We start from the raw sequence: 22,103 nt of genomic DNA on the forward strand, positions 1-22,103 counted from the left end.
ATGCCGCAAAGAAATATTTACCATATTCTGTATAACTTACCTCAGGCTCTGTGTCTATAAGGTGTATATGAAACATAACTGATTTGTTCAGGACTTGGGTCTCATTTGTTTAGCCTTGGGTCTCATCTCCAAGAATCTCTAAGTACAGAAGGACTTTTGTCTCCATTGGGATTCATTCCATCCCCAACCTTTGATACCAACATCTATGGGACCTCACGTGCCACTATCCCAAATGGAGGTGCACACACAACAGCCCTGCTGCCATTTTTCCCATTTAAGAACAAATTGACTACCGTTGAAGTTCCAATGGTGGTCTTGGCATGTGCACATCCCACTACTGGGGCTGATGGGGGCCCACGGATGGCACGTTCAGGATATCCAGGCTCACTATATATGCACCTCTCCCAAAAAATTGAAAAAACTGGATAGCCAAATATGTAAATAAGATTTCTTCAAAGTCTGTACTTGGTTGGAATGCAACTTTGGGAACCTCCGATCTCTTTTTTTTTAGGTAAGACACTAGGCAAAAGCCAGTCTACAGAAGGGTGTGTGTGACTTGTGATTAAGTGATTGTCATAGTCTGCATCTTGCCTTTAAAACGGAGGATCTGCAGACTCTCAAAGTGGTCTTGTTGAGTATCTGGATTTTCTGGAAACAAGGAAAAACAGTAAAAGGAAAATAACTTACCTTTGAGGAAAAAAGGCCCCCTTTGAAAAGTCAACACTGTTTTAGAGGACAGTCACTAGACCATCTTTATATGGATCTTTTTTGCTTGTGTGTGTGTGCATGCACCACCCTTTTCCTGTTGCCGGTTGACCTTATGGCAATCCCTAACATTTCTCAGAGTGCTCTTAGGCAGGATTTCAGAGGTGGTTTCTTTGGCATGCTTTCCCCTGAAATATAGCCACAGCACCTGATATTCTTTGCAATTCTCTCTCTCTCTCTCTCTCCTCTCTCACTCACTAACACACACCCAGACACCACACACAAAAAACAACCACCTTCTGACCCAGCTCAGTTTTTTCAAAATCAGTTAGGCGCCTGGCCATTTCAGAGCTCATTTTGGATGAGTAACGACAGTTCAATAGAAGCAAAATTAGCTTTCCACTTAGTGGCCCTTGCAGCAGATTTCAAACCACTTGAAATGCATTTTATTCTCTGAGGGCTCCATTCCCACCCATAGGCGAAACAGTTAAATTGGCTTTATTAACTGTTTCAACTCAGTCACAGTAGATCCCACTGAAGAAACACTAGATTTGGTATCTTCCCAAGTAAACCTAGGAGACTCAGAGTGAACCAATGGTACCTTTTGGGCTGCCGAATAAAGGTTACTGCCACAGCACAGATTTGTCTTAAGACCAATACAATTACTGTTGTACTGGTAGCATAACCTTAATCACCTGAAGAAGGCAAAGTTACACTGGCTGCGTTACAAAATTACTTCAAAGCGAGCACGAGGGGGGGTCCACTGAGGCATCTTTTACAATCAACATATTTATTCTGGCATTCATGAGGGTTTTGTGGACTTATCAGATGTCTGAAGTGTCATAACTACACCTTGGCAGATTAATTACACACGGGTTTATAGAAAGGAGCACTTGTATGTAGTGAAATTCAGAAATGAAAAAGCTAAAATGGTTAGAGGAAAATAATGAAATGCCATCCTATGCCCAACAGCACAGACCCAATACTGGCTTTGCAAGCAAAGATGTTACACCATACCAATGGCGTTCATCCCACCAACCAAGTTGCTAACTGATCCACTTTCTTGTCTTTGTAGCAATTATTGTCAGTGGGCACTATCCACGCAGTGAGACGCTTCAAGATTTAATGTTTACCCAGTATTTTCCGTTTCTCTCAACAACAAACTATGGGGCGTTCTTTGGACTGACTGAGTGGCCCAAATTTAGTTCCGGATCCACATCCAGTTTTGAAAAAAAGTCCCTCCAGGAACAAAAATCACATTAACAAACACCCCCAAACCACTGGGCAAAAATTCGGCTTGACTTTTTTCTACATGGGAAGGTGTGTGTTGTCAGTTTGAAATATGACAAAAAATTAAAAATTAGTTTGAATGTTGGTGAGAGGCCCACTCACACTAGGTCCAGCAGCGTGGCCAATAAGTCTTGAAGGATAAGGATGTCACCCCTTCATAATATATAACAATTTGACACTTGTACAGCTTCCTCTTTTAGAATAACTGAATTTGTGAATAAACCAATTCCACATGGAAACCATTCATATGGTTAAATGCCTGTGTGAGTTCTTCTGATGTTGCGAGGTTGGTGTTTCGACTGAAGTTCTTTCCCCACACTCCAGCACTTGTAAGGTTCTCCCCTGTTGTGAGTTGTCTGATGCCGACTGAGGTTTGTCTTTCTCCAAAGCTCTTCCCACACTCCACGCATGTGTATTGGTTTTTCTCCTGTATGAGTTCTTCGATTGCTTACTGAGTTTTGTGTTAAGCTGAAAACTCATTCCACCCCTCCAGGCATTTGTATGGTTTCTCTCTGTGTGGATTTTCTGATGTCTGGTTAAGGTTTGCCTTTTAAATGAAGCCTCCTTTCCACACTCCAAGCACTTATATGGTTTCTCAGCTGTGTGGTCCCTCTGGTGAAAGGCGAGACTTGTGCTCCATTGGAAAAACTCTTCCACACTCCAAGCACTTATACGGCTCTCCTCCGTGTGACTCCTCTGGTGAGAACTGAGACTTGTGCCTCAAATGGAAACTTTTTCCACCTTCCCAGATTCTCGGTTTCTCCCCTGTGTGAGTTCTCTGGTGCCTTCTAAGGCTTTTCTGAATGAGCTGAAGTCTTGCCACACTCCACGCATTTGGTTACTGTTTTTTCTCCCGTGTGGGTTCTTTGATGAAAAGCACGATTTGCGCCCACGACTGAAAGCTCTTTCCAACATTCCAAAACACTGGTGGGGTTCTCCCTGTGTGAGCTAAACCGGTGCCGGTTAGGCTTTTCTTGACGTGAAGCTCTTCCCCCACACTCTGCACACCTATATGCTTTCTCTTCCCGCTGTGGAGTTAGTTGATGAGACATCAAATTGTGCTCACATGGAACACCTTTTTCCACATTTCCAAGCATTGTACGGTTTCCCCCTTGTGAGTTCTCTGAATGGTCCTGTTGAGATGAGACTTGTGTAAAGCTGAAAGCTCCTTTCACATTCTGAGCATTTATTACGTGTTTGTCTTCTGCGTGTTTCCCCTAAGAGGGGCCCAATCTTCCCACAATCGAGCATTCAGTGCTTTTTCCTTCTTTGTGGCTTTGCCATGACCCTTAACACTTTTTTTAGAATTTAACTGCTCTTACACACAAGGCTATTACTCCATTTTCCTTCTTCTGTCAATTTTTTCTCAACGATGTATTTATATATTATTATGCTGCTTGTCAGAAGCAGGAATTATTATCCTTCCTCTTTCGATTTACTGACTTTCCTTCTCTGTTCCTCTGGCTTTTTACATCTGTCAGGAAATCGGAGACCCCTTTTCCACATCATTCCCCCACTGTGTGAAATAAAAAGAAAGAAAATTGGGACAGGATTGTGAATTATAGAACTGGAGGCCCGAAATAAATGTTTAAACAAAACACACAAAAAAAAACCAATTTAGCGATGCACGGAAGAAACTCACGACGCGGAAGTAGATTGCACAAGGAATTTGAGGAATCCCATTCCTGACATTAAGTGAGAGCTGAAATGCCGTCAGGTGTTGGATCCGGACCTTTTGTGCTTAGTGCTGCCCACTGTAGTTTTTGTAAAACATTTCTATATACAGTTGCGGTCTTTTAAACCCTAATTTACCAGCCAAGCGTCCAACCAGCAATTGTGTATTAAAATTAAAAACTGCCAATCCATCTCCACTAGATTCAAGTCAAGAATTTTGAAGGGTTTTAAAAACTTCCCTTCACTATGTTTTGCTTTCAGCTTAACTAGCTGCCTGCATCGGTAAGTATAAGGGCTAGGCAAAAATATCAGCCATGGTCGATGTTCAAGAAGAGGGAGTACAATTTTAGTTCAGAGGTTAGTGCAGTTGTTGCAACGTGGCCTCTTGGGGGACGCTTACAGTGCACAACTAATGTGGTTGTACTCCAAATTCACAATGTGCACAATGCCCACATCTTTACCCAATGCACCATTGGACTCTGTGCAACCTGTGAAACTGAATGCAGCTATTCCCCATCTCACAAAACGGTCAGGCCATTTCATGCGGAGCTTTTTAACATTTGGCATATAACACCATTCCAGTTGCCATGTTCATTGTCTCATTTGCAAAAATAGGGTTCTGGCACACAGGGTTAGCGCGTCCAAATACAAGAATACCACAATTAACAAAGCTCTGAGAAAGAAGCTCCTTTAATAGTCTTTTTATGTTGTCCAGCACTCTTTTTCCTCCTCAATCTAGCTGTCCAAATTTCTTTTAGCAGTACATGATATTGGGGTATGCTAAGGATGTGGATGAAACTCGGGATTATATTTGGTTTGCATTGCAGCAATGTGTCTTGCATTAACAATTACAATAGCTGAGCTGTGAGGACAAATGTTTGCTTCTGCATTAGCCTACTGTAACTGTTAACTGTGTGCCTGCCTTACAACAGGCAAGTTAAAACAACAGGTGGGCTCCACAATCTCTTGCTGGACTTGCTGACAGGAAAACAGAGGGGGAAAAAGATGGCAGCTAAGGCCTTTCTTCACCGATTACTTCCCCGTATGTATGTTTTAAAAGAAAGATAGAACAATGGAAATTCATAAGAAACATGACAATGATGAAGAAGTTCATCCATGGATGGAACTTTGGAAAAGAAGCTTTCAATGATCTCTAGAAGAATTCCCTTTTTCCTGTTTCTAGGAGCTCTTGCAGCACATTTGAGCCTCACTGAAAGAAAGAAGCTGGCCGTTTGAGTTTTTCCTCCGTATGCATTGCGGGGAAAGTAGACTTAAGTCTAGGAAAGCTCCTCTGCCAATTCTCTTCTTTCAGTGAGTCTGAAAAGGTGCTACAAGATTTCTCTAGACTGATTCTACAGACTTAACATGGCTCTAGCTTTGATTTGTCCCTGTTTACTTATTCCATAGATTCGTTTTTTGTGGGCTGTTCTAGAAGAGTTTTATTCCTGACATTTTGCCAGCTCTGTGGGCTGGCCTCTTCAGGGGTTTCCTTTCAATACGCAGACATCGTTTTTGAATAATATGTTGCTGAAAGATTTTGAGCTTGTTCTTCTTTTTTGGGATGTAGAAGAAACATATCCCTATGTTTCCATATTACTTTGCCTTCTTGCTACCAAACTTCTGTAAAAGAGTTCATGCCCAGGAACACATCCACTAGTTAACTGAGGTATCTTGTATTAGTGGAAGGACTCAGACTCTGGCCCTTCACTTGCAGAAGACAGCCAGAAATGGCATAGAGGCGATCTAAGGAATCTTCCCTCATATTGCTGAAGAACACACAAAAATAGTCAGCAAAGTTGGCTTTTTGAGGGAAACGAGGGGAGCTGAGGCCAAGTAATGAGGAGTTCATGCTTGCTGATGATTACAACGACACTGTTTATTAAAAGCTACTAAGGCTCGCATCCACAATGGACAAATAACACAGATGGCGCTGCTTTAACTTGCCCTGTCTCAAGGCTTATGGAATTCTGGGAGTTGGGAGTTTGTTGTGGGGCCCAGAGCGGCGTGGAGCTAGCGAAATGACTTGACGCACATCATCTCATCCTTCTCATAATCAGCAGCAAACACCCCATTTCCACGAATCTCTCCTTATCTAATTACACAAATACTATTGCCAAATCTGAAACCACTGAAATACTTCTGGGCTCCACCAATTCAAAAAGGATGTGAGAAATGGAGCGTTGTCCAAAGAGGGAGCTAAGGGTGAGACGAGTCTAGAACCATTGTTCCTATGCGGAAACGAATCAGGAAGCTGGGGATGTTTAGCCGGGAGAGAAGGAAGGTAAGAGGTTGATATGATAGCCCTGTTTAATCTTTGAAAGGAAAGGATGTCATATTGAGGAGGGCGAAAGCTGTTCTGCTGCTCCAGAGACTCGGACCTGGAGGCCAGCACTGGATTGACAGCTGCAGCGAAACGAGATTCCACCCAACATTTAGGAGGAGGAAACTTCCTGTGACCCAGTGAGGGCCTATTTGACAGTGGAACACACTCGTCCTCGGAGTGTTGTAGTGGAGTCTCCCCTCCCTTGGCGGACTTTATTAAACAGAGGCTGGATGGCCTCTGGATGGCTTGATTGAGAGTCCTTGGCATGGTGCAGGGATTTGGCTGGCCCCTTGTGGTGTCTTCCAACTCTATGATTTCAAGTGTTGTGGAATCGGGAGGACTCCACTGGTGCTTTCTCCAAAGAAGCCTAGAGAGAAGGGCTGTTTTGAACGCTCCTCTTCTCTCCCCTCCTCCTTTCTCTCCTCAATTCTTCTCCGCTCACCTTCCCTCCTTTCCCCACTTACTCCTTCTCCTCCCTTTTTTGTCATCCTCCTCTTCTAAATCTACTCCACATTCCTCTCTTGGTCGCCCTCTCCAGCCTCCTCTTCTTCCTCCCCTCTTCCTCTCCCTCTCTTCTCCTGCTTCATTTACTCCCTTCTCTGTTCCTTCCCCTCCTTTCCTCTCTGCTCCTTTTGCTCTTTCTCCTCCCCTCCTTTCCTCTCCCTCTTCTGACTCCTTTTACTCCTTCACCTCAGCCTCCTCCTCTATCCTCTTACTCTCGCTCCTCCTCCCCCCTCTTCCTGCTGATCCTTCTTCTTCCTCCTCCTTCTCCCCATCTCTCCTCCTCCTCCTCCTCCTCCTCCTCTCTCCTGGCTCCTATTCTTCCTCCTGCTGCTTCTTCCTTCTCCTCCTCCCCCTGCCTTTCCCTCCCCGCCCCCATTTTCTTACTCTCCCTGTCTTCCTCCCCTTCCTCCTGCTTCCTCCTCTCCTCCCTCCCCAGCTCCCCTCCTCTTCTTACTCTCCCTCCTCGTACTCCCCCACTGTTCTTACTCTCCCCTCTCCTCCTCCTCCCTTGCCTTCCTCCCCTTCTCTCCTCCTCTCTTCCTCCTCCTCCTCCCCCTTCTCTCTCCTACTCTCCTCCTCCTCCTCTCTCCTCCTCCTCCCTCTTCCTCAGTTCTTCCCTCCGCCTCCTACCAGCCCCCTCCTTCCTCCTCCTCTTCCTCTCACCCCCTCATCCCTCACTCCTCTCTTTGGCCCCCCGGGGCCTTCCCTTTGGTTCCCTCCCCGCTCACCGGCGCCGGACGACGAGGGCGGCTCGGTTGCAGCTCTTTTGGCTCAGGTCGGAGGGAGAGAGCCAGGAGCCCCCTCCTCGAGCCCTCCCAGGCGGGGAGAAGCCCTCTGCCCCCTCCTTCTGCCGAGGGACCCGTAGGGGCTGGGGAGCCTCCCAGGGCGCTCCTGGGGCACGTCCCTCGCGGAGGACGATATAAGGGCCGGGGACGGGCTGCATGCGAGGGAGTCGGGAGGCGCCAGAAAACGGGGGTGGGGGCCTCGGAGGCGGGGGAGGAAGAGGGAGGCAGACCCGAAGGACGTGGGCGACGCTCCGCCCGCCTCTCGATGCTCCGCCCGGAACGCGCGCCACCGGACTCGGAGGACGCTTGCGCCTTGCGAAGGTGGCTCTCTTGCCTCTCGTAGCTCTAGAGTCCCTCGCGAAGGCGAGGAGGCGGCGGCGGGCGAGGCCACTCGGCGGGAAGGAACAGGGGGCATTGCGCTCCCCCTCCTGCTGTGGGTCAATGGACCAGTCCAACGGACGACTTGCCCCGCCCACCTTTAACGGTCATGGCTCCCGCCCCAAAGGATAAGGGAGTTGTAGTTTTGTAGTAACTGAACGCAACGCGCTTTTGAGGAAAATAACAAAATCTTAACAAAAGGAATCTTAGATGCACCCAACTAGAGCTCCGCTCTGAGCCCCCACACAAAAACAACTCCAACTCCAGAATTCATGCAAAGAGCCCCAAAAAAAGTTAAAGCTGTGGAATAAACATTTTTTCCTGAGTGACTGAGATAGTGACGCCTTTGCTTTCTGATGGTTCAAATGTACACAAACTTTGTTTCAGCCACAAACTGTTAATAAACAACATTTAATATTTCCGCAATTTTGTAGTTAATTTGGTCCATCTGCAATTTCACATAAATTAATTAAACAACCTTCCTGCATCTGAGTTACAAACAACGCCTGCTAAGATTAAATTTTTTTTATAACAATTCCATGCCCAAAATGAATTAGGAGGAATAGCTAATACTCCAGAGGACCAGGTCAAGATTCAATGACTTGAATAGACTAGAAAGCTGGGCCAAACTAACAAATGAATTCAACACAGAGAAATGTAAGGTATTGCCACTAGGCGGAAAAAACGAAAAAAGCACAGATATAGGATGGAGGAACCTGGCTAATGAAACTACATGTGAAAGGGATCTGGAGTCCAAGTAGACCACAAGTTGAAAGAGTCAACAATGCAATGCAGCAGCTAAAAAGGCCCATGCTTTTTAGGCTGCATCAATAGAAGTATAGTGTCTAGATCAGAGAAGTAATAGTGGCCACTGTATTCTGCTTTGGTCAGGCCCCACCTAGAATATGTGTCCCGTTCTGGGCGCCACAATTCAGAAAAGACCTTGAGAAACTGGAGCGTGTCTAGAGGAGGGCGACTTAAAAATTGTGAAGGGTCTGGAAACATGCCCTATGAGGAACGACTCAGGGAGCTGAGGATTGTTTGCCTGGAGAAAAGAGGTATAAGAGGTGATATGATAGCCCTTTTCAAATATTTGAAGGGATGTTCATATTGAGAAGGGAGCAAGCTTATTTTCTGCTGCTCCAGGAGAACATCACATTTTAACACCAATCTTCACTAATAAATGTATAATTTTAAGTGCTAGTCATTTACACCACAACTATTAGCTTTACATTCAATGCTACACTAAGTTTCTCCATATTGGCGGCTTTGACTTTTTGTGGCTTTGATTATTACAGGGATTTTACTAAACATGTTTTTCCGCAGGAATCTCTAGGTCGTCTATGGTCCAAGTTCAAGCAAAGGTTGCCCTGAAGGACTGGAGATTCTAAGACAACTCTCTACTAGGCATTTGTAGCTCCTCCAGCGCAATTCTATGGTTAGTGACTGGCAGAGGTTTACCATGGAGTTGCACTAGAGATTCCCTAGAAGGTGTTCTCCATTCTGTTATTTTCTCTTTTTCCATTCACGGGGGCCCTGTGTCCCTAACCTCAGGATGTAGCGGACGAGTGTATATGGGAATTACGGTTCACACAGTACATTTGTGCCAAACAAGATTGCTAATGTATTCTGTATGGTGGAAATGGGAGTCAATGTGTGGGACACTATGAGTTCCGCATGGTTGACACCAACCGTTGGGAAGCCACTGGATGGGAGAACCCCTGGAAGAGGGGGAACATGTCTGGAAAGAGTTACCAAACAGTCGGCACAAAGGAGACCCACTCGCCCTCCATGGCTGAGCCTGCTCTCCTCTCCCTGCCCACCTGCAGCATTCTCCCCCCTTTCAATGGCATTGCCCAAATGCCACACTCACCTCTTCTCCACTGCTTTATGTGTGAGTGAAGCAGACTGATTAATAACAGTTGAACTAGGTAGTTCGAAATTAATCTTTTTATTAAATGACAGGCAACTAACCTGTTACCACGATTGCTGAACTAAAGACAACCAAGTCAAAAACTAGCTTTGGAGAATCTGTCAGTAACTCCTGTTTTTTTTTTGCAAAAGCAAATATTTGGACTCTCTCAATATCTTTTTTAAGAAACCCATTCTTCCTGAATCTTCGTTCGCGAGTAAAGCCAGAGAGAAATGACACTGTTCCAAAGCATCTTTTAGTGCACTGAGCATCTTCTCCCATTCCTATACCACTAGTGCTCTGACTGACCTACCAAGAACACAAAACTTTCTTCAAAATAAGGCCAGCAGAGCTCACCACCCTTATATTTTGGTTGTTTCACCTCATCTATCCCATGAGTCATTTCCAGAAAGAAACAGTTATCTGACCCATTAATACCTTTGATCACAAGCAAAATCCCTTTAAATTAATTCTACACCACTACTGATGTACAATCAGCGCTCCTCTAGGCCGACTTGCCTTCTGCATTTTTGAGCTTCCGAGGAAGGCAAGCCCATTGAAGTTAATGAGGCACGTACCCACACCCACACCTGTGTCCTGTGCGTTGGCATGTGCTGTGCCTAATTCTTCCCTATGGGGCTTGAGCTATGCTATTTTTCCCATATGCGGGGAGTCCAGAACGGATCCCCCACGTATAGAGAGGGCAGACGTAACAGCATTTACAGAATGTAAGCAGGAATGCAGATTATGTGACCCTCTAGATGTTCACAGAATCATAAGTTGGAAGATGAGGCACAAGGGCCATCCAGTCCAATCCCCCGCCATGCAGGACCCATAATCAAGCATCCTAGTGTTGTTGGATTCAACTCCCAGACACCCTAGCCAGCAGACAATGGGGAGAGATGCTGGGAGTTGCAGTCCCAAATCTAGGGGTTCATTATGCTCCAGGCACAAAAGTGATGTTCACCCAGGGTATTTACCACTGGCTTGAAATCAGGGATAGAAATTGTTGTCCTCTCAATGTTCTATGAACGGCAACTTCCTACCTCCCCAACTATCCCAGCCAGTGGTGAAGAATTGCTAGGCAATGCAGTCCAGCAACTCTGGAAGTCTTTGCCTGTAACTGATCTCAATGGGGAATAGTTCATCCCCCTCTTTAAATTCTCTCATGGCAAACATCAGTGGAAACTCTTTCTGAGCATTTACAGTTTTTTCTCTTAATGTGATCTTGCTTTAAGGCTAATGAGTTTGTGTCTCTGCTGACACTCTGCCCACACTCCTAGCAATTATATGGTTCTTTTGGATGGAATTCCTTGATGGAAAAAATTAGGATTCCAGGTGTCTTGAAAGCCTTTGTATAAGGATTTAAAGGGTTTCTTCGCCCATGTTAGTTCTTTGGCGGGATACAAACCGCCATATAGTACGTATAGGATACGTACTAGGGTTAGGAAGGGCGGTGCTTCCGCACCCCCCTAACCCTAGTACGTATCCTTACGTTACAAGATAGCGGCGCCCCTTCTAATGGCGCCGCCATCCTTACGTACTGGACGCATAGCGTCCAACGTGTCGGTGGCGCCTATGACGTCTCGATGTCCGCGGCAGGCGCCTCGCGCCGTCCTAGAGGGCCGCAAGAAGACAGCTCCAAAATGGAGCTTCTTTTTTTGTCGCGCAGGAGTCGCACGGTTTGGCTGCTTGCGGCTCCCGCGCGGAGCAAATGGCGGCGGAGGAGGAGCGCCGCAAAGCGCGATTGACCCGCCTTGTGGGACTAATAAGATGTGCCCTGTAGTGAAGTTCTTCCACACTGACAAAAATTGCCTGGGATGTCTCTTATATGAGTGCTTAGAAGTTGAGGACAAGTGCCAGTGAAATAATTTCAAAACATGACACTTTCTTCCTCCTCTATGGAAGGTCTTGCCACTTCCAACAATTTTATTTGGTTTTTTCCCCTGGAGGATGAATTCTTCCCAAGTGTCTTCTGAGGTTTGTACTCTTGTTAAAGCTCCTTCCACACTCCAAGCATTTATATGGTCTTTCTTCTGTGTGAGTTCTTTGATGACTAATTAGGATTTACCTGAACCAAAACCCTTTCCACACTCCAAGCATTGTACGGCTTCTCTCCTGTGTGGGAAATTATATGTCGAGTGAGACCATTCTGAAGGGGAAGCTCTTTTCCACCATTGCAACACTGGTAGGTTTTTTCTTTTGTGTGAGTTCTTTGATGGGTTATGGGTTTGATTTTATAGTGAAGCGCTTTCCGCAACTGCAAACACTGATATGGTTCTCCCCCGTGTGGTTCTTTGTTGAGCATGAGGTTTGCCTTTCGATTAAGCTCTGTCCACACTCCAGGCATTGTATGGCTTTCTCTGTGTGTGGAATTCTCTGGCTGTCTACTAAAGCATGAACTGAAATTAAAGCTCTTCCCCACAATCCAGCATTTATATGGCTTTTCTGCCACATGATTTCCTCGATGTCTAAAGAGTTCTATATTTGACTGCTGAAGCTCTTCCCACCCCAAGCAGGTGTTTGGCTTTCTTGCCATGTGAGTTTCTCGATGTCGAATGAGGCTGCTCTGTTTGATTGTACCGCTTTTCCACACTCAAACATTTATGGTTTCTCCTGTGTTGTGCTGCTCTGATGTCTGCTGGGTATGAAACTGCCTGAAAAGCTCTTTCCACACTCCAAGCATTTATACGGCTTTTTCTGCTGTGTGAGTTAATTGTTGCTGGCTGAGGCCGGCTGCTTGCCTGAATCTCTTTCCGCACTTCATGCATTTCAACGGCTTTTCTGCTTGTGTGAGTTCCCGATGACGAAGAAGGGTGGCACGTCGTTTGAAAGCTCTTTCCACACTCAAACACTTATATGGTTTCTCCTGTATGTGACAGCTTTGATGTCCTGCTGAGACATGGACGCTTTGCAAAGCTTTTCCACACTCCAAGCAGCTATATGGCTTTTTGCAATGTGAGTCACTAGATGATGGATAAGGGCCTGCTTTGCCTGAATGTCTTTCCATGCTCTAAGCATTTATATGATTTATTCTTTAAGGATTTTGCAATGAGCTTTTCAGGTTTGATTCCGAATTGAACGCGTTCTCTTACCCCATACCTTTTTGTCATTTCTCTCTTTTATCTGCCTTTTCTAGGTCTGTGATTTATTGCTGGTCCCTGCCCTGAAAAGCAGAGACTTAGTCCTCCTTTCCCAATTGCTTCACTTTTCCTTCTGTTGCTCTTCTGGCTTTTTACATTTACTTCCTTCTACCCACTCTTTTCCCCATTTGTCAGCTTCTGCAATGAATAAAAGAATAAAAGAGTTAATATGAAAGCTGATCTAGTACAATAAGAACTCATTGGGGGTTGGGGGTGCAGAGTGCACAGGAATTTATGTCTGACTGCATTTGGTTTCTCCTTTCCACTGTATAACAAACTCCAGGGGAACACCTAAGGATTCTGCCACTTCTATCCCATTGATCAGATCATCACTGTTGGTTAGGATCAGATCTAAGATAGATGATCCCCTGGTTGCCTCTTCCACGTTAAAGATAATAAAATTTTCTGCAAACTTCTGAAGAAATTTGTTGGATCTTCAATTTTTGGCAGCTTTTGACTTCCAACAAATATCAGAATAGTTGAAATCCCTCATTACTACTAGGTCTCTCCTTTCTGAATGTATAGTCATCTGTTCCAGGAAGGCATAATCCAAGTCCGCAGCTTGTCTGGTCCATAGTCAATCCCCCACCTGTTCACAGGTGTACACATCCTTAATATATAATGCTACATCACCCCCTTTCCTGTTTGGTCTATTTTTCTGAAATAAGTTATACCACTCTATTGTTATATTTCCAATCATGAGACTCATCCCACAAGTTTTCAGTTATGCCTATTACATTTGCTTTGCTGTGCTACAACTTCAGGTTCATCTTATTTTTTTACCATGCTCTGTACATTATTAGTATAGACACATCCAAGACCAGGGGCCATTGATGAACTCCAACCCTGAAGAATACTGTTTCCCTCCCCCCATATAACTCAGTTTAAAGCTCTCCTGGATCAGAAACATTCCTGCCAACTGCCGTGAGCTCCAAACCACCACTTGCCAGAAGTCCACCTCTATGAAACTGTACTGGGCCAGGGAGCCACATTGCTCCTGGAGTCAGTTGTTCACCTCCACTATTTCTCTCTCCCTTCCTGGGCCATGCCCTTCCTCTGGGAGGACAGATGAAATAACTATCTGTGCATCCAAACCCTTCAGCTTCCTACCCAGAGTTTCATAATCCCTTGCAATATTCTGAAGGCCATGCCTTGCAGTATCATTGGTCCTCTACTCTGTCCAAGAAATTCTCCTGCTCCTTAATATGCTGAAGAGTGGATAAACGAGCCTTACGTTGTTGGACCTTTTCTTCTAACAGCATAACCAATTTGCACTTCCTGCAGGTGCAGCTACCCACATCCTTCAGCAAGAACACAAACATACCATAGCTCTTGCAGGTGACTTCAGCAGCACCCTCACTGCCCAAATTCAATAGTCTTAAGTAGGCACTGACAAAGAATTCAGGATCTCCTTCTCAAAATGCCCCTGCTAAATGCACCTAGAACACCCCTGTTGGTCTCACCTGTTCACCAGCTCCAGTAAATGGAGCTGCATTTATATAGACACAGCTACTGGCTGCCAGAATGGCGTATTGCTCTTGAGTGTCGGAGTACAGCTCTGTTGTACTCAGGGTTCGATTCCCAACTCAGCCATGAAACCCACTGGGTGACCTTGGACAAGTCACATGCTTCAGCCTCAGGGGCAAACCTTCTCTAAACAAATCCTGATAGGGTTGCCATAATTAGGAAAGGACTTGAAGGCATACAACAACATAATGGTTGCTAGCGCCTCCTTCCACCAAGTCTCTGATTCACTTCCTCTGAGAAGAAGCTCCTGTCACTCTGAGACAACAGAACAAAATACTACTAATGAGCACACAATCACACTTCTACTCAGCTCACAAAAACAATCAGCCTTGAATCAACAGACACAAGGTCACCAAGCTACAATAGAGGATAGGAACCTGGGGCTATACACTCTGGAACAACAGAATTCTAAAGAGCACACAAACAATCAGCCTTAATCCAACAGACACAAGCTCACCAAAACCCACAGCCTCAACCCAACAAATTCTCCACAGTCAATTAGTAGCTCTTTGGTGTGAGAGAAGAGCTGGTCAACAGCTATGATGGTGATTCCCAAATCTTTTTGTAAGGTGGGCTTTGGATTCACTGTTGTAGTTTTTTTTTTAATGACATCATATTGAGTGCAACCTTATGGAAACCCTATCCTAGGGTTTTCTTAGCAAGATTTATTTGGAAGGTTTGCCAATGTCTGCCTCTTACGTTGAGAGAGTGCAGTTTGCCATGGTCACTTTTAGGTTTCTATAGCTGAAAGATTTTAATCCATACCCCCCTCTCCGCCGCCCCATGTCCAACAAGGACACTTGTCACACTACTACAGTATCCTGGCTCTCTAAGAGGAATAGCAATCCAATAAATAAAAGCCATTATTCAAACTAGGCAAGGGGATGAAGGATTCTCTCCCAGAGGATTAGTTAACTTGTCGAATTTGCACAACAAAGAAACGTCAGGTTCAAAGCCCCACCAATACTTGGCTAGTTACTATCCTTAGCTAGTTCAGTCAGGTCCATTCACTAACTCTCCATCTAGCCTACTTCACAGGGTTGTTGTGGGGGCAAAAATTAACTTGAGTTCGTATTAAGAAGCCTTGAATCTTAATTAAGCTGTCTTGAATCCCAGATTTTGGGGAAATGTAGGTTATATCCTAAAACAGGGACTCCCAACCTTTTTTTTTACTCATGGAGCCCTTTTCAGAATCATTTTCTGTAGCGGAACCCCTAAGAGGCCTACCCCTATGTCTTACAAGTTAATGGTGTTTAGGAGAAGTGTTTCTTATTCTTAAATTTTATTCAATTTTTATTTCTTTCAGTTTCCTAGGGCATCTGCGGAGCACCTGGGAAATATCGACCCTAAGGGCTCCTTGGAGCACAGGTTGGGAACCACTGCCCTTAAGGGATCAGACCCAGTCTGATCTTGGAAACTAAGCAGGGTCAGCCCTGGTTGACTTGGATGAGAGACCACCAAGGAACTCCAGGTGCTGAGAGCTATACTTCTTTCAGAGGAAGAATTAGGCAAAACCACCTGTGAGTATTCTTTGCCTAATAAAATCCTAAGAAATTAAATGGGGTCACCCCAAATCAACAGATGACTTGAAGGCACATATACACACACAAACAGGGTATAAACAAAGCTAATAAAAATGTGATGTTTTGTGCAACTTCAAGTCAATTCCAATTTTCTGAGACCCAACCCTAGGGTTTTCTCTGTAAGATTAAGTCAGAGGAGGCTTGCTACTGCTTTAGGATGAGAGAATAGACTTGCTGCCCAGTTATGCAGTGTCTTTCCAGAGGGGAGATTCCCACCCTGGTCTCTCAAAGTCCTTGTCCAACATTCAAACCAGTACATCACACTGCCTCCTTAGTTGCACACCAAGGTGGATTATAAACATTTTAATCTATAAAAATAAATTGATGACTAAAATTTGAGCTGTCACTACTGCTGGATGAATCAGATTCACAAATAAGATTCTGTGCCTCTGATATTATTACTTGTGGACAAATTTTAGATGATAAAACCTAAGAGTTTTAGAGTAGGATTTTTAAGGTCTTCAAATTTAGAATGCCTAATTTTTTAAACTGAATTATTTTATTTATTCTCATGTTAATCTCTGAGAACTAATTGTAAACTTTTTCAGTCATGAATATGATATGTGTATGCGTGTGTATGTATGTATGTATTTATGTTTTATGAGTTTTTGGTTTATGACTTATTAATTTTAGCTGTAACTAATTAAACTTAATATTTTGGTCTGACTGTAAATAAATGATGATGACTAACTGCTAAACTAAGAGGAGAATGTGAGAGAAGGAAACACACGAAATATGCCAAAGTAAAAAGTCTAAACTTTTAAATGAAAAATACCCAAATGAAATTACCAATTAGGGGGGAAAGGAAAGTCTTACCCAGAGAGGCCACAATCCTACTTATCTCTTCTGTGACTGCCTGATACAAAGCCCTCTGGCCTGGATCCAGAAGCACCCATTCCTCCTCTGTGAAACGCACGGCCACCTCCTCAAATGTCACAATAACCTGACAGAAAAAAAGGGAACTGGTTACAAGAGAAATGGTCTATTATTTAGACACAGATGGTGAGTTTGGGTACTGTGGTTTGGATTTCAATCTTCTTGAACAGCACTTATAGCTGTCTTAGAATGCACATTGGATGGAAACTAGGAAGAGGAGAAATACCTATAAAGGTTCATGGAGGTATCCATCTTGTTTTCTATCTGCTTCTCCAACCACCCTTTGCCCACCTGAGTTGATCGCACAGCATCTGTGTCTCCTCCATTATAAAGAGCAGCCCTCTGAACTTGTGTTGCAGGCATCATTCTGTCACCTACGAGAGAGAAAGGGAATATCCGTCAGGCAGTATCATTTCCTTGTCTTAGAGATTATATGAAGTATGTCCAATCACAGTGTACATCATAAACATCCAAATCATACACACACACACACTCTACAGACAAGCCCTCCCTCCAGCCACCATTTTGAGGGAGAGAGAGAGGCAGGCTAGTTCCAAGAAGCCAAGCCCTCCCTCCAGTCCCTCTCCCTTGGTCCAGGCCTTGGAGGTAGAGAGGAACTGCTGGACCTCTTACCCTTCCCCACCACCTTTCCCTTCTCCTTCTGTGTCATGTCTTTTTAGATTGTAAGCCTGAGGGCAGGGAACCGTCCAATTAAAAAGATTGTATGTACAGCGCTGTGTAAATTTACAGCGCTTTATAAATAAAGGTTAATAATAATAATAATAATCATAATAATACAGTGATACCTCAGCTAACAAAGCTTCCGACCAATGAGCATCCTTTTGCAAAATCTTTTTATGTTCCCACTTAAATTCCCCTTTTCCTCCTCATATACTGACTTTACTGGAAGCTTTTTAGTAGCATTGGCATTAAGGGAAGTTGTGCTAGAAAAAACATGGATTTTTGTTATCAGGTGCCAGCAACTGGTGTGCAGTGAAGTTTCTTGCGGGAAATATAAAACAAAACCTGGACTGTGTGCCAGTAATTCTGGGTTAGCTGAAAAAAACCTTGGTTTAAACACAGTGACTTTTTAAAAAAAACACTCCTGGTTGTTGTTGTTTTTTATTAATTATGAACATACTTTTTTTTTAAGGTCTGGCTTTTATTACTATTTTTCACAACACACTTACTGGAACATGACAGTTTGTTTTAACATTTTAAACTTTAAAACGTTTATGGGTAGAAGGTTCATTGTTCGGCCATCACTCTAGTGTCAGTTCCTTTCTTTACTCTCTTTATTTATAGTACAAGAAAATGTCATTCAGAAAACAAAGCCTTCAAAGCAAACATAAGTTCAACCAAAACCACTTTATTTAAAAAATCACTTTTAAAGAACAATTGTTAATTATGTTAATGGTTTTGTAATGTCCAAAACTGAATTTTTGCTACTTCATTTTCTGCTTTAGGCCCCATCTTGTGTGGTCCATATATAGGATAACGTCAATGTACTTCCCAAGGTTTTATTGAAAGATCTAAATCATATCAAAGCCTAATAACTTTGAATTGTTAATGTTAGGAAAGCATTAAAATATGGCCGACCAAGCTTTTCCTAACATAAAAATGTTTACAGAGTATTAAACACATAAGGCAAGATTCATATTTTCGTTAAAACATTCATACAAAAAAAAAATTGATTTAAAGGAAAGAAACCACAACCCTGCCCCTGTTTAAAACAACCACAACAAAATGGGTTACAAACTTGCTCCATCTTCCATCCTTTCAAATATAAAAACATGGCGATCAGTCACCTCTTAACCTCTCTTCTACAGGCTAAAAACATAGCCAGCTCCCTAAGCTGCTCCTCATGGGGATTTATGGTTTCCAGACTCCTCACCATTTTGGTTGCCCTCCTTTGGATATGCTCCAGTTTGTCAACATCCTTCTTGAATTGAAGGGCCTAGAATGTGACACATTTTTGCCCAGGAAAGACAGCAACAGCTCTCGAGCCATCTTGCCGGACCCACAAACTACTGATTCTGTACTCCTTGTACAGCAAGGAGTTCCCCTACACGACCACCATGTGTCCCACCCAGATTGTGGGAGAGGTCAAGCCCATGTGCTGATTCTACCAAGGTCTCTGTATACATACCTGAGGGCTGGTTCTGCTACTCTTCCTTGTCTCATTGGAAGGGCCAAGGGCTTCAAATCAATCGTAGCTGCAAGCTTGCAAAATGATCCTGGTTTTCTCCTACTTCTGTGTGTCATATTCCTGCAAATGTTTTAGTTCTGTTACAGAAACTGACCTCTTCCCCAGAAACTCTCCAGTGTGTTCCCCTCCAGACGGTCCGCTCGTCCAAGAAATCCTCTTGCTTCCTAATGTGCTGAGATACCTGTGGCCTCCAGCTGCTGGAACCTCTCCTCTAAAGGGGGGCTACCAACTTGCACTTGGTTCGGGTATAAGCTAGAAGGGCTGGGGCGCTTTGGATTATAAAGAGCACTTGAGATGCCCCTGTCAATCAAAGCAGTTAGGGGATTCATCAATTAGGAGGCCAACTGAGGAAGGAACTTCCTGACAGTAAGAGTTGTTTGGAGAGTGGTGGAGTCTCCTTCTTTGGAGGTCTTTAAGCAAAAGCTGGATGGCCTCTGTCAGGGGTGCTTGATTGAGAGTTCCTGCATAGATCATAAGAATATAGAATCGTAGGTTGGAAGAGACCACTAGGGCCATCCAGTCCAACCCCCTGCCATGCAGGAAATCCAAATCAACGCATCCCTGACAGATGGCCATCCAGCCTCTGTTTAAAAGACCTCCAAGGAAGGAGACGACTCATCAACCTCCGAGAAGGAGTGCATTCCACTGTCGAACAGCCCTTACTGTCAGGAAGTTCCTCCTCCTAATGTTGAGGTGGAATCTCTTTTCCTGAGCTTGCATCCATTGTTCCGGGGTCCTGTTCTCTGGAGCAGCAGAAAATAGCTTGCTCCCTCCTCAATATGAACATCCTTTCAAATTTTAAACAGGGCTATCATATCACCTCTAACCTTCTTTTCCCAGGCTAAAACATCCCCAGCTCCCTAAGTCGTTCCTCCTAGGGCATGGTTTCCAGACCCTTCACCATTTTTGTCGCCCTCCCTTTGGACACATGGCTCCAGTTTCTCAATGTCCTTCTGAATTGTGGCGCCCAGGACATGGACACAATATTTCAGGGTGGGGCCTGACCAAAAGCAGAATACAGTGGCACTATTACTTCTCTTGATCTAGACACTATACTTCTATTGATGCAGCCTAAAATAGCATTGGCCTTTTTAGCTGCATGGCAGAAAGGGGTTGGCTGGATGGCCCTTGGTGGTCCCTTCCAATTCTATGATTCTATGTTTGAAGAGGCACTTAAGGAGAGAAGGAAGGAAGGTCTTTGGGATTGATGCTGCAAAGTATAGGCAAACTCTAGCAGACAGTTTCCTCAGCCCAAAATGAAGCCAGAGGCTCTTTCACATCATACAGTTATATGCGCTCCACTTCAATTTCCATGGCAATTGCTTTCAGTGGAATTTATTGTTGTGTGCCTTCACGTTTCTGACTACCTACATCCTCTAGGAGGAAAACAAACGTACCACAACAGTTGCAAGCATTAGACTTAAGTAAGCACTAAAGAGAAACACCATGCAAAATGTCCATGTTGGCCATGTATGTTTGCCAAGCTCCAAGGACTGGGGCTGCAGTTATATAGAGTTACTGGCTTCTAGATCCTCCGCTAGCCAAGTCTGTGACCTACTTTCTGAGATCCCCCCCTCAAGCAAGTCTCTGGTTCACTTCCCTTCACACAACAGAACAAGAAGGCAACTAATAAGCCAGCAAGTGACCTTTCTGCCAGTTCAGGCACATCAAGCAGCCTTAACCAACTGATACAATCTCATCAGCACACAAAAGAACAAGATGCCACTAAGGAAGCAACCGTGGCCCTACACTACACCAAGCAAACAGCCTCAAACAAGCCACCAAGCCAGCCTTCCCCAGCTCAGTGGAACCAAACTGACTGATTCCCAACAGATCCACAGCCTTAACCCAACAAACTCTCCCCAAAGACTCTCTGGAACTGGCTGTCTCTTCCACTTCACCCATGCAAAATGCCCATTAGCCAAACCTGTTCTCCAAGCTCTGTCACCAAGGTTAATATTAAAATGTGGCTGTGGGTAGTGGCAGTGGAGCACAGTGGTGGGAACATTGGACTACAGTCCTGTGAGACCAGGACTGAAATCCCCACTCAGTCATGGAAACCCTGGCTGACACTGAGCAAACCACCTCCCTCAGCCTCAAAAGGGAACCCCCCACACGCACACACACACAACAAACCCTACCAAGTAAGCTCTGTAATCTGAAGTCAAAAATGAAAAAACCCCACAAAAAACTGAGCTCTACTGTATAATGTTATGAAGTTGAAGGCTTTCATGGCCAGCATCCATCGTTTTTTGTGGGTTTTTTGGAGGGCTCTGTGGCCATGTCCTGGAAGAGTTTATTCCTGACGTTTCGCCAGCATCTGTGGCTGGCATCTTCAGAGAAAGCTGGCATGGAAGAGAGTGGTGTGTATATAATAATAATAATGATGATAATAATAATAATAAATATCCCGCTTCTCCAAACCCTTCCATCCATAATAAAATGTAATTAAAAGATTAGCAGTTATGAAAAATACAAGGCAGAGGTAGTTAGGGCAGTTGTTGAATGATTAAATACAAGGTTATTAATCTGAGAAGGCCTTCCGGAAGAGATATGTCTTGATTCCCTTTTTAAAGCAACCAGGGCTAGTGATACATTGAATCTCCTCCAGCAATTTATTCCATAAATTGGGAGCGGAAATTGGGAAGGAAAGGTCCTCTGGGTAACTGCAGCAGCCTAGTTTTAGCTGGCAGCAGTAGGCTTTTCACCACAATGTGTGGGGCAGATTATATGGGAGAAAGCTATCCCATAAGTAGGCAGGACCTAAGCCATGAAGGGCTTGAAAGCACCTTGGACTGTGCCAGGAGGTTATTATTTCATTCACAGCAAACAATGATCCCTAATGAAAGAGACAGAAATCCTCTTTGCATCTCCTCCCACCCTGAGGAGGCCTTGCCATTCAACAAGAAAACAATACACAGATTAACATGGAAATCATTCCTCCCAACCCAGGATCATATGGTGTGTATATGTGTGTGTGTGTGTGTGTGTGTGTGTGTGTATAGACACACAAACACCACTCACTTCCATGCCAGCCTTCTCTGAAGATGCCAGCCACAGATGGGAAGAAACTCTTCTAGAACATGGCCATATAGCCCAAAAAAACCCACTAAAAATGCTGTAAGGCTGTTATTAACTGCCTTTTAGTTAACCCTTTGAATTAAAGCGGTGCCAAACCGGGTTATTTCTCCAGT

General features: G+C 44.3%; 1 protein-coding gene across 2 annotated transcripts; it reads right to left on the reverse strand.

The window, feature by feature from the left end:
- Positions 1–522: 522 nt before the first annotated feature.
- LOC121923051 (zinc finger protein 557-like) lies at positions 523–17,220 on the reverse strand. 2 transcript variants are annotated; one of them, XM_042453177.1, is made up of 3 exons: positions 16,992–17,220; positions 16,641–16,767; positions 523–648 (listed from the first exon to the last, which is right to left on the reverse strand). In XM_042453177.1, the coding sequence occupies exons 1-3, from the start codon at positions 17,064–17,066 to the stop codon at positions 563–565; spliced, it is 288 nt and encodes a 95-aa protein (XP_042309111.1). In that variant the 5' UTR covers positions 17,067–17,220; the 3' UTR covers positions 523–562. The 2 variants fall into 2 exon arrangements, with proteins under 2 accessions (XP_042309111.1, XP_042309112.1); XM_042453178.1 differs by lacking the exon at positions 523–648 and adding an exon at positions 12,689–12,852 and having other exon boundaries at positions 16,992–17,199.
- Between the last annotated feature and the right edge of the window lie 4,883 nt (positions 17,221–22,103).

This window comes from Sceloporus undulatus, chromosome 2 (assembly GCF_019175285.1).
Source record: "Sceloporus undulatus isolate JIND9_A2432 ecotype Alabama chromosome 2, SceUnd_v1.1, whole genome shotgun sequence".
Taxonomy (NCBI): domain Eukaryota; kingdom Metazoa; phylum Chordata; class Lepidosauria; order Squamata; family Phrynosomatidae; genus Sceloporus; species Sceloporus undulatus.